The following is a 12,354-nucleotide window of genomic DNA, read 5'->3' on the forward strand; positions in this document are numbered from 1 at the left end:
TCACAAATTCTGCTAGGGTATGTAAACTTATGAGCACAACTGTACACACATCGGCTTGTGTGTACCCGGCTTAACTCAGTGAATCTTAGGATGTCATTATAGTCCTGATACTAGTTGTTCAAGGAACAAGAGTGGCTAAATCAGCGATACATCTGTTGCAGGAATGATATGAATCCACAGTGTTATAAGCAGCAAACAACTATTATACGCATCTTTACACTAAGCAAATATCAAACTATATGTATTAAAATTTGGAACCACTTGCAGGTATTGTAGTGCATTCGTAACACCAACCTGCCAGAGAGGAATACCAGATTGGTTGTTGCACATTACAGTCTAATAAGATGGGAAACATATTATTGCCATATAGTGCCTATACTTTCTGGCACATTGGTGAACAGCAAGTCCCTCAGAATACATGAACCACTATTAGGAGTACAGGTGTATTGTACACGCTATCTACAGTAGGTCTTCAAATGTAGCTACTCTAATGGGGACACCTAATACTGTATATCTGTTGAGACATTGAACTAATACATACAGTAATACTTGCCAAAGGTTCCCTCTGTACAAAAAATTAAGAAACATTCTCGGTAGGATTTATGATATTAATTTATTGATGCGAGTAAAGGATCCAGTACATCTAATCGATTATTAGGCTTATTAACCAGATATATTAAAAAAACAGAACAGCGTTAACATTTGATACAAGAGCTGATAATTAGTCATAGCATGCACTATACATTATGAATTTTTAATCACCATTTCTTACTTTTTTGCTAATTCTTCTATCTGCTTTTAATATTTCACAGTATAAGGTTTTAGCAAACGAGATTAAATGTTATATTTTATAGTGATATATAATAATAATATCTTTGTGCCCCACAATAGGACAACTCTTTTCTCTTTTGTAGTTTATTGTATATCGTTATCTGGTGGCCTGTCCTTTGTGTACCAGACCCAGCTTTATGATCAATCTTCATCACTTTAATCAGCACTACACACATTGGATTGTGACAAAGGGCTGTGACTTGTAGGCTTTCCAGCAGCACACGCCAAATCATTTTTATGGGGGTCAATGGTGAAGACTAAGGACTCATTAGACTCCATGGGGTATATTTACCTAAGGTCAATTTTCATTGATTTTTATCAATTAGAAATTGACCTAAATTGATGTTGTTTTCCAGGGGTTAAAGCACATATTTACTAACATTTGAAAATAAATATCATCCATCGGGATCCCTTTAAGACCCCAAGAATCACTTTAAGATGCAGTGTGAGGAGGCGAAGCTGGACCTGGCATCTTCTGGATGGAGAAAAGTCCCAGAGTACTTACCCAGTGGCTGCAGGGAACGTAGTGCAGCATGGAGACTGCAGATAGATCAGCACCTGGTGAGCAATGGACAGCCTAGAGAGAGTCTGATGGGGTCATTAAGCAGGGTGATATGTGCAAGGGGCAGTCAGTGTCATGTGAGATTAAATAATTTGGTTCTTGGAATAACGAATATGGGAGAACATGGGAGAACTTGTATATGTAATACAAAAAAAACGTACATTTTTTTTTTATGCTTTACCAATGGTTAAAAAAGTTGATGGGCAGGCAGTGCATTATCTGATCAGGTCAAAAATGCTGCGACCAGTCAGATACACAGTGTAGGCAGCTGCAGGATGAGAATCTTCTCTCAGCAGCTGCACAACAGTAACTTCCCAAAGCAGCTGCTAATGTCTGCAGCCACTAGGGGAGAATTCCTGTTGTGCAGCAGCTGAGGGAAAATTATCTTCCTGCAGATGCCCACACTGTGGATCTGACTAGACTGGAAATGTAAAATAACCCCCTGATGTTCCGGTGTTTGGAAAACCAATTTGTTACAAATATTTTAATAAAAGCTGTTCTTTAAAATATAATTATGTTGGCCAAGTTTAAAAACATGTTCTTCACCCAATTCACTCATAAAAAAGAAATAATTCTTAGAAAAAAAATTGGTCGGATAAGTGGTTAATTGCATTCAAGGATTTATCAAATTAGCTTTTGTACATAACAACTGCTAACAGCAAAGCAAGAACACACAGTGCCCCTAGTCCAAATCTCATCAACAACGAATTCTGTTCTTGTTTTTTTAACACTCGAGTTTTAGTTGGCTTTAAAATGCGATCATACGTGGTAATGATTTGCTTCCTGGCCATTGGCCACTGTCCCGGGCCTGTGAGGCGGAATTGTGCTGGTGTACAAGGGCCAAAGAAAAGGGTCAGAGCTAGAATGGGGTCTTTCATTAATAGTCCAAAAATATTAGGCTTACAGCCAATGTCTATAGCCAGCTCATCCAAATATTCAATATAATCCTGCTGTAGGCTGTTTCCTCTCTCTGTACCAAACCTGCAAATTAAGAAAAACACATGAAAAATATATATACAAGTTGGTAAATCCAGACCTCTCACATGTTTAATGTATTCTATACCATTCTAATTTCCTGTCAGGCCAGAACAATAGTCTAAATCTGCAGGAGGTGTCTGTAGTAAAAAGAAGCCCCCTGACAACATTTGTGATCCAAGTGCTGCGTCTGAAGGTGCAGCATCGGATTGCTGTCGCGACCATCGGTTGACATTGTCGCAGCACTCAGCTATCTATGAAGCTGGAGCTTACTCAGACTGTTCGGCATAACTCCAATGCCAGGTCCCAGAAGTCTGCATCTGATGAAGAAGACCCTAGGCTCAGCACACCTACAAAACAGGGGTGACACGACCCTGTTTGTAGAACAGTCCTGGTCACCATTCCCCAAATGCCGCAGCATGTCAATCATTCTGTGGCTAAGTGAGTACTGCGAGCAATCATGCAGAGCGCATTCAGCACATGCTCAGAATGGGACCTGTGCATACAAGGTTTCCCCCAGCTTTGAATTTGTAAGTGAATCATAGGGTTTATGTAAAAATCCGTATCAGGCCTAGAGTGCTTGGAAAAAATGTGCAAATTAATTCAAATGCAGAGTTGTATGCTTATCCAGATTACACCGCCTGTACATGACGTGTACATCAGTTTTGCTAATAGAGGTCATCATCAGTGTGCTCTCGCACCTACCCTATAGTCAATACAAAAGATATGTATGCAAACAGGTGTATATTCACTTATGTCCATCTCTGCAATCTCCGCATGAGCCTTGTCTAAATGATTGGGCACACACCAGATTGTGAAGAATATTTTGCACACTGTGCACGTCCCAGAAACACACAAGCACAAGCATTGCAGAGTTGTACACATTTCACTCGCATCTGCACTGTTGACCAAAGAGGTGAAAATGAGCTGTAACAGAACATTTGGGTCTATTTACTAAGCTTTGGATGGAGGTAAAGTTGACAGAAATAAAGTACCAGCCAATCAGCTCCTAACTGTCATTTTTCAAACCCAGAATGTGACAAGGCGTTGATTGGCTGGTACTTTATCTCCAACCACTTTATCTCCATTCAAGACTTAGTAAATAGACCCAAATGTTCTATTACAGCCCATTTTCACCTCTTTGGTCAACAGTGCAGATGCGAGTGAAATATGTACAACTCTGCAATGCTTGTGCTTGTGTGTTTCCGGGACGTGCACAGTGTGCAAAATATTCTTCACAATCTGGTGTGTGCCCAACTCTGTTTCAGCTTCTACGTGTGTAACAGGATGACTTGGTTATTTCTACAGGAAATACCAAATGCAGGGGATGAGCGGTACATGTCAGCTCTCTCATATTGGGTAAGGAGAGGCTGCAAACACAAGGTGGCCACAGCCAATGCCATACAGTTCAGGGGGGTCTCTATACTGTAGGTTACTGAAGTGAAAGAACAGTGTGAACATGGACTTTCTGCAAATTCCTGGGCTAAAGAATGCACCTGCATCCATCTGCAGAGGAGAAAAACATAACCCTGACCTGCGCCTGGAACAGTGATCAAATGTGTCTGCCAAAAACAGGGAGCTACCCATCCTGGCACAAGCTTTTGGTATTAAGGCTGCCAGAGGACAGAGTTAGATTAGTACAGTAGCTCCTTCCATGCTCCAAAAAATCAGACCAGTAAATAGAACTAGGACCCAAGGCCATTATCTCTTGGAAGGATCTCTTTTATGATATGGGGTAAGCACAAACAACCTGGGTGCAATGTAGTTTTTATTTTCATACTAGTGACAACAGACTTTGCAATGCTAATAGAATTGAGTGCTACCCTAATCTTTTATCATGAGTTTGGCTAAAAGTTGCCTATTCAATTTCAAGGGATGTAGATAAATGGTTTTACGAGCAGTTATGTTGTAAATCCCATAAAATAAAAATAGTCTTTGCCTTAAGATTTACCTGTATCTTCCTGTGTATGAAACTTATTCTAAATAGTACGGCAGCATGGTAGTAATAGGAATGTGTGCAGCCACTGACTGTAACATGAAGGCCTTGCGCTGAGGATACCTGTTGTACACTGTGGGCCTCCCAATGGGGGTCATTCAGAGTTGTTTAGCTAGCTGCTTTCATTCGCTGCGCAGCGATCAGGCAAAAAAATGGCACTTTTGCACGTGTATGCGGCGCAATGCGCACGCGCGTCATACTATTACAACGAACGATGTAGTTTCACACAAGGTCTAGCAAAGCTTTTCAGTCGCACTGCTGGCTGCAGACTGATTGAAAGGAAGGGGGCGTTTCTGGGTGTCAACTGACCGTTTTCAGGGAGTGTTTGAAAAAATGCAGGCATGGCTGGGCGAACGCAGGGCGTGTTCGTGACGTCAAAACAGGAACTGAACAGTCTGAAGTGATCGCAAGCACTGAGTAGGTCTGAACATACTCTGAAACTGCACAAAATTATTTTGTAGCCGCACTGCGATCCTTTCGTTCGCACTTCTGCTAAGCTAAAATACAGTCCCAGTGGGCGGCAGCATAGCATTTGCACGGCTGCTAAAAACTGCTAGCGAGCGAACAACTCGGAATGACCCAACGTGTGCATGTGTCAGGCAAGATGGAACTTCACCCATGAGCCATGACAGCGTGCACAATATACTGTAAGAAGAACCAACATAAACAGTAGATTAGCTGAAGGCTGCATAAGCCTGAGGCCATATAAGAGCCCAACTTTTGGTGATTGGTTGTTTGATGACTAAGCAGTTGCTAGGCAGATCAGTTTTTTCCGGTGATTTTTTTCCTATTGGATTAGAGGGTTGTCCATCAAGCTTAATGGGTTGGTCTTAGGATAGTATATAGGGCAGGGTCATGTGCCTCAGACTTCCTCTTGCCATTCATTGTATGGCCCAGGAAGGCTGAGTATATTCCACAGGTTATTTCATTCTGTGTTACCCTCTGTGCCTTTATATATATTTATATTGCTTCTCTGCTGCCCCCCCCCCCTTGTGTGCTCTCTCCTTTATAGAGTTATATCCAGCTGTGCTGTGTGTTTGCTGCCACCTGATATGCCTCGTCCACACCGCTCCGCTCCCCTCTCCCGCCGCCTCGTGGAGGCCGTGGGCACCCCTCGCTCCCACTCCCGTAGTGCGGCCCCCCGGAGGTTGCTTCCGGCAGCGGCCGGCCCGCGGAAGGTTCGGGCCGCGGCAGCCCGCTCCCCTGCCAGCGAGGTTTGTGCGGCTGGCGGCCGCTCTGCACGTGCCGCCGGGACGCGCGGCTCGGCCGGGCCACGGTCGCGGGCGTCCTCGGTGCGCCGAGTGGCTCCCTCACGCGGCGCGCTGGTCAGCGCCGCGTCTCCCCTTCCCTCCCCGCCTACGGCTCTGAGCGACGGCTCAGGCGGCCGCGACGGGGCTGCGGGGGAAGAGGGGGGGTTTACTTCACCATCAGGGGTTTTGAGTTTAGAACAGCAGGGTCCTGTGTCCACGGTGCAAGGGGCTGCAACGGATCCGGAGGGGCCCCTCCCTGCGGGGGGGCCCTTTGCACCCGCATATAGGGTTGGGGATGGGGTGGCTGGGGCGAGCCCGGGGAGTTTCGGGGCGGGGAGTCTGACGGGGATTGCCGTGGCGCCCGCCCCGCTGGCAGTTTCGGGGCATGGGTTCCCGGATGGGAATCCTGCATCGGGAACATTTTTGCTGGGCTCCGCGTCGGCGTCCCCGGGTGTCGGGCTACAGGCGCCCTCCCCCGGCCCGCAGGGAGCGTTGCAGCTGGTGGCGACTCAGTCGTCCATCGCGGCGGCGTTCCACCTGCCCGGCCCTCCTCTGTTGTTTACCGCGCCTCAAGGGTTCGCTGGGGGTAAGTTTTTCCCCAGTGGCCTTCCCTGGCCTCTTGCGCCGGCGTTCCCTGTGTCTTCCGGAGCGCCTTTCGTAGGCCTACCGGTGACGTCCTCCCCGCAATTTTCACCGTACTTTGCCGGCGCGGCCGTCGGCGTCCAGCCCACGTGGTCGGTCGGCGGCCCTCGGGTTACGGTCCCCCCCCCTGCCTTTGCGGGCTTGTACGCCAGGTCGTCCCCGGCTGGGGCGAACCCGTTAGCGCAATTTTTGCCGCCCCCCCGGCGCCGCCCCAGTTCCATCCGGTTTCGTCGGGATTTTCTGGGTCGGTCGGTTACATTCCGCCTCCTGCTTGGCGGCCTGCTTACACCATTGGTGGCGCTGCCGGGTCGGGTCTGCCTTCCCTCACGCCTTTTCGTACCCCTCCGTTGGGGGTCCTCCCCTGCCGCTTCCCGCTGGCCCCCCTCCGCGTAGCGACTGGGCTTGGCCTCCTCCCCCGCCTGTTACCCCCATTGCCATTGATGCGCTGGGTTCCCCTCTGTTTCTTCCTCACAGGTGCTGGCTGGTTCCGGGTCTGCGTCACGGAGGGGACGGAGGTCGGAGAGGGCCGCGGCACCGACGGGGGAGGTTCTGCCACCACCGGAGTCAAGTGCAACGGACAATGCTGTTCCGGTTCCTTCAGGCACTGGTGAGCACGCTATTACTTCACACTGTTCGTCTAGTTCTTCTTCCTCATCGTCTAAAAGCGTTTCTTCAGGTTCTCCGCGGCGCCCGCGTAAATTAGCTAGACTAATCGCGCGGCGCATGGCGAAGGAATCGGGGAAAGTGACAGCGCCGGCAATTCCCCCCCCCCCCGTTATACGGAAATGGTGCATTGTGCCAACACGGCAGTTACGCGGGGGGTTCGTAAGCGGATGGAAAAAAAAATTAGGAAGGGGAAGTACGTTGACATCTTCACCCTTATGGATGAGATGCGGCAGGGTTTTGACGCAGCTAAGAAACCAGGTGGCATTGGGGAAAGTGCTTTCCGCAATTTTCACCAGTGGTTGCGGGGGTTCTTGGTTTTTACAGCTTGCTACACGGAATCGCGGCCCGCAAAGTATTCCAATTTAGTCAAATACTTGTTTTTAGTGCATGACATGTACTTAAAATCCAAAGGTTCCGCTTGGCGGGATTACGATGAGAAATTCCGTCGCAATCAAGATGGTGACCCCATCCTGCCCGCGGGTTTTAAGGATGTCGAGGTGTGGTTGGAGGTCACACAACAGGTTAAGTCCGCTCCGGACGCCACGGTCAAGAAGCCCGGGGCGACCGGGGCTTCGGGCTCCCGCTCGGTGGGGAAAGGAAAGTGTTTTGCCTACAACGAGGGCAAATGCGCCAGGGGGGCAAATTGTCGTTTTCGCCACTTGTGTAAGTTGTGCAGGGCCAGTCACCCTGCCAAGGATTGCACCTCGGCGGCGAGCGGTAAGCCCTCCGCTCCAGCCGAGGCCGGGGGAATTGGCAAGTAAGGCCTTCTCCCCGATTCAAGTTCCCGAATTGCGGCACTGGCTGAGCTTATACCCCGACAAGTCGGCAGCCTCATTCCTCTTGGAGGGTTTTCGGCACGGTTTTCGTCTGCCCATTTCGGATTCGGTGCACGTAGTGGCGCGCCAGAATTTGAAGTCGGCTCGCGAATTCCCACAGGAGGTCCGGCGGAAGGTGGACGCGGAGATCGGCTTGGGGCGCATGTGTGGGCCCTACGCCTTTCCCCCTCTGCCCTCCTTGTGCATTTCCCCCATTGGGGTGGTGCCCAAGAAGGCCCCGGGCAAGTTCCGCCTGATACAGCACTTGTCGCATCCTCCGGGCGTTTCGGTTAATGACTCCATTCCTCAGGCCATGTGCAGGGTGCGTTATCAGTCTTTTGATGACGCTCTGCGCTTGTTGCGGGACTGTGGTCCGGGGGGCCTGTTGGCAAAATTGGATGTGGAGTCGGCGTTTCGGCTACTTCCACTGCATCCGGATTCCCTGCGGTTTCTGGGTTTCAAACTGGGGGACGAGTTTTACGTGGATCGGTGTCTCCCCATGGGTTGTTCGGTCTCCTGCGCCTACTTTGAGTGTTTTAGCACATTTTTGCACTGGTGCGTCCAGGCCGCCTCCGGCCAACTCGGGGTGGCTCACCTGGACGTCTTTCTCTTTGTGGGCCCAGGGGGCAGTTCGATCTGTGGTTATATTCTGTCGGTGGCTAGGTCCTTGTTCGAAAGTTTGGGGGTGCCCGTCACGCAGGACAAGTGTGAGGGCCCCTGCACTTGTCTTAGCTATTTAGGAATTGAAATAGACACAGTGGCGGGTTGCTGTCGCCTACCCGAGGATAAAGTGCGTAAGCTTTTGGGTTTAATTCATGATTGTTTAGGCAAGCGCAGGGTTCGGCTTAAGCAGGTTCAGTCTTTGCTGGGTTCGTTCAACTTTGCGTGCCGGATTATCCCCATGGGTAGGGTTTTCTGTCGCAAACTTGAACGGGCCACGGCGGGGACGGTCCGGCAACATCACACCGTGTACTTTTCCCGCGAGATCAGGGATGATTTGCGGATTTGGGTTTCTTTCTTGGTGTCCTTTAACAGGGAGGTTTTGTGGCCTTCGCCTTGTTGCTCCAGAAGGTGGCTCCAGTTGTTCACGGATGCCTCGGGCAGTCAAGGTTTTGGGGCGTTTTTTGCCGGGGCATGGTGCGCTGCTGCCTGGCCGGCCTCTTGGGTAACGCGGGGTTTCACCAAGAACCTCCTTTTGCTGGAGTTGTTCCCGATCATAGTTGCTCTTGAATTGTGGGCCTGCCAGTTCGCGAATCGGGACATCTCGTTCCGTTGCGACAACTTGGGGGTGGTACACGCGATTAATAATCAGCGTTCTTCCTCTCCGCAGGCTTTGAGGCTTCTACGGCATCTAGTGTTAGTTTGCTTGCGGCACAATATTAATTTCAGGGCCCGTCACGTTCCCGGAATCGACAACGGAATTGCGGATGCACTGTCTCGGTTCAAATTTGATAAGTTCCGGGCGTTGGTTCCGGGAGCGGCGGCGGAGGGTTTACCGTGCCCGCCTTCTGTCTGGCAGATTGTCGAATCGGGTTAGCTGCTCTGGCCAGGTGTGCTTTGGCTCCTTCCACTCTCAGGGCGTATGATGCGGCCTGGCGTGATTGGTCGGTCTTTCAAAGTAGGTACAGTGTGGCAGGTGAGTCCCCGGCTGACGTCTTGATGGCCTTTGTTTGGGAACATTATCAAACGGGTAGGTCAAAAGCGGCCATGTTGTCTGCCCTTGCGGGCATTTCTTTTCACTCGCGGCTCCACGGGATGACGGACCCCACCGGGTCTTTTGTCCTTTCCAGAGCACTTAAAGGTTGGGCTAGGTTGCGACCGGCGCCCGCGGACTCCAGTAGACCCGTGACTTTGCAGCTGCTAACGGAGTTGCTGGGTGTGCTGCCTCAAATTGCGACCTCGGAGTTCGAGGTGGCCTTGTTTAGTTGTACGTATGCCCTAGCCTTTTTTGGGGCTTTCCAAGTGAGCGAGTTAGTGGCCTGCAGCAAGGCATCTCGGGGGTCGGGTCTGCTTTACGGGAATGTGCGCTTGCGGGATGGCCTGTTGCTCTGTAGGATTGTGCGGTCCAAGACAGATCAAACAGGTCGGGGTCGCTGGGTGTCCTTGGAGGCCCAGGAGGAAACGGGTGTTTGCCCGCTGAGGTTGATGCAGGAGTATATCCGGTTGAGGCCTTCGGGGGGCGATCAGTTGCTGGTGCACACGCACGCTGGCCCGCTGACGAAGTTTCAATTTGCGGCTGTGTTTAAGAAATGTTTGGCGGCATTGGGCTTGCGGGGGGCGGACTTCGGTACCCATTCCTTTCGGATTGGGGCGGCTACCCATGCAGCGGCTACGGGTTCATCCCCGGCGGCTATTCGGGAGCTGGGCCGTTGGAAGTCTGCCTCCTATAGGTCTTATGTCCATTTGGATAAGATGTAGGTGCGCCTGTTGCGCTAACCCAAAAACGTGTTTACTCGTCGGTTTTTGAACGCTTACCGTTCAGGAATCGAGGGTGTGAAGTGAATTTTTAAATTTTCCTCCGAGGGGGCCTAATTTCAATTGGCTGTTCTATCAAGGTCCACGGGAGGTTTTTTGAGTTTTCTACTTCACTTGGGTTATTCTGTTATGCATTATGTATGTTTTTTGTGTTCATAATTCTGATGTTAGGGTGTTTTTCTTTTTCAGCTGTCGTTGATTTTGGGGAGCATGTATGGCTGGTTGGCCATTCCTATATTTTTTGGGCAGTGAGGCATCCCATGGCAATTAGGGCAACTGATGTTTTTGGATCTAGGGAATTGCGTTGGTTAGGTGTCAGAGGCATGCTGTGGGGTGATTTGTTGCGGCTCCTTTTTTCCCGTGAGCGCCGCTGGGGTCGACCTAGTTGTATTATCCTTCATTTAGGTGGGAATGATTTGGGTCGGGTTAAGGGCATAGATTTAATTTTGTCCATTAAGGCGGATTTGGTGGCGATTCGTTGTCACTGGCCAGGAGTACGCATTGTTTGGTCGGATAGTTCCGCGTTTTCATTGGCGTGGTGCGGTGCGTTTCTCAGCTCTGGAGAAGGCCCGCAAGAAGGTGAATTCGGCAGTGTCTCTCTTTGTCAGGGCCATAGGTGGAGTAGCTGTCAGGCATCCTTTACTTGTGCTGCGTAATCGGCAGTTCTACAAGGAGGATGGGGTTCATCTTTCTCCGGACGGAGTGCAGATTTTCCTGGAGGATGTTTTTGGTCCTTTTCGTTAGGGCTATTTAGTTTGTTCTTAGTTGGTTATTGTTTGCTCGTTCGGATGGCGGTGGCGGTTTTGTAAACCTTTGGTGGCGGGAAGTCGCTACCAACCAGCGGTCACACAGGCATAAGTGATCATTGTGGGGCACCCTCTTTAGAAGGACGGCAGGTGTGTCCTTCTCTTGCGGTTGGACATTTAGACGTTCCCCTGCGGGAACCGAACGTTTGCCAGAGAAAAGAGTGGTGAGGCCAGCACAATGCGGGTTATACAGGAAGGAGGCGTGGTTTGGGTACTCCCCTCCTTGGTTTGTTGGTTTTCATCTAGGTGACTGGAGCTGGTGTCTGGTAGCGACTTTCTTTTGCCATCCTCCAATCTAAAGTTAACTCTATAATCTAAATGAATTCCAATTCGATCACAATTATAGTTTAAAGAGTTGGTCAGCGATCAATAAATATCGTCTGACCTTTAACTCCAGCTACCGTGTCCGTGTCTTTATTTCAGTGTGTGGTGTCGTTTTATTTTAGTGATAAGCTAGCTTAAGAAAAGGTTTATGTAATCACAATAAAGTTATGGGCGCCTTATAGTACTAAGGACTATTAAATATGGTAGGTGACACGTATAATATATATCCATAACTCTTATTCGTGATAAATTTAAGAAATAATTTACCCTGAAACTATGAGAAAAGTTAAACCTTTACATTAATGAAGAGAATGGTAATAAAGGAATTATAGGGAGGATTTTTGTTTATACTTGTTTTTTCCAATTCACATTTCTAGTCTTCCCAAACACCTGCAACAATGCATGCAGAATGCTTTTCAAGCTTATGTTGGAAAACGTAATATTGCAAAGTGGACAGTCAGGGAATGGATGAAACAGTACAAGCTAATAAAGAATATCTTAGCTCTGTGAACCTATTATGCAGAAAACACCAAGCAAAGGACTGTATCAGTATGGAAGATATGAAGGACATATACTTATTTTGAGAACACAGAAGATCAGTGCATCATGTATGACCGTTACAAAGTGCTACAGCTAAAGACAGAATTGATAACATTATCTGGCTATTGTTAAAGTTAATGCCCTTTGAGGCCATAGGTATAGTATTCATTTTTGTGTGACAGTGTCGATTTGACAGTTTAATTAACTTATTCCTATGTTACAAAATCATTCTGGTCTTCGAGAAGGATCACAATAAAAATAAGAAAAATACCTACTAAATATATATTTTCAGGAAACTGGCCGGCAAAATATTACCACAACCCCTGGAATGTATTACCTGACTATTACACTGTTGAGTCACATTATTATGACCATCTCCTACATTTGAGGTCAGCAGTGCATAGCCCATAAAGTGCGTTACACGTCGTGCACTGGCTTGTGGGATATAAAAGGTGTGCGATAGGCTGTCTGC

The 12,354-nt window shown here is 48.8% G+C and overlaps 1 protein-coding gene across 9 annotated transcripts in view; it reads right to left on the reverse strand.

Annotated features, from left to right (window-relative positions):
* Positions 1-594: 594 nt before the first annotated feature.
* Positions 595-12,354, reverse strand: part of LOC134957824 (dimethylaniline monooxygenase [N-oxide-forming] 2-like) — a 118,519-nt gene continuing 106,759 nt past the window's right edge. For all 9 annotated transcript variants that reach the window (XM_063940020.1, XM_063940017.1, XM_063940018.1 and 6 more), the window contains one exon: positions 595-2,374. In XM_063940020.1, coding sequence (XP_063796090.1) covers positions 2,023-2,374 — 352 coding nt within the window. In that variant the 3' untranslated portion in view covers positions 595-2,022. The remainder of the gene's footprint in view (positions 2,375-12,354) is intronic.

Source organism: Pseudophryne corroboree, chromosome 9, assembly GCF_028390025.1.
Source record: "Pseudophryne corroboree isolate aPseCor3 chromosome 9, aPseCor3.hap2, whole genome shotgun sequence".
In the NCBI taxonomy this organism is placed as follows: Eukaryota; Metazoa; Chordata; class Amphibia; order Anura; family Myobatrachidae; genus Pseudophryne; species Pseudophryne corroboree.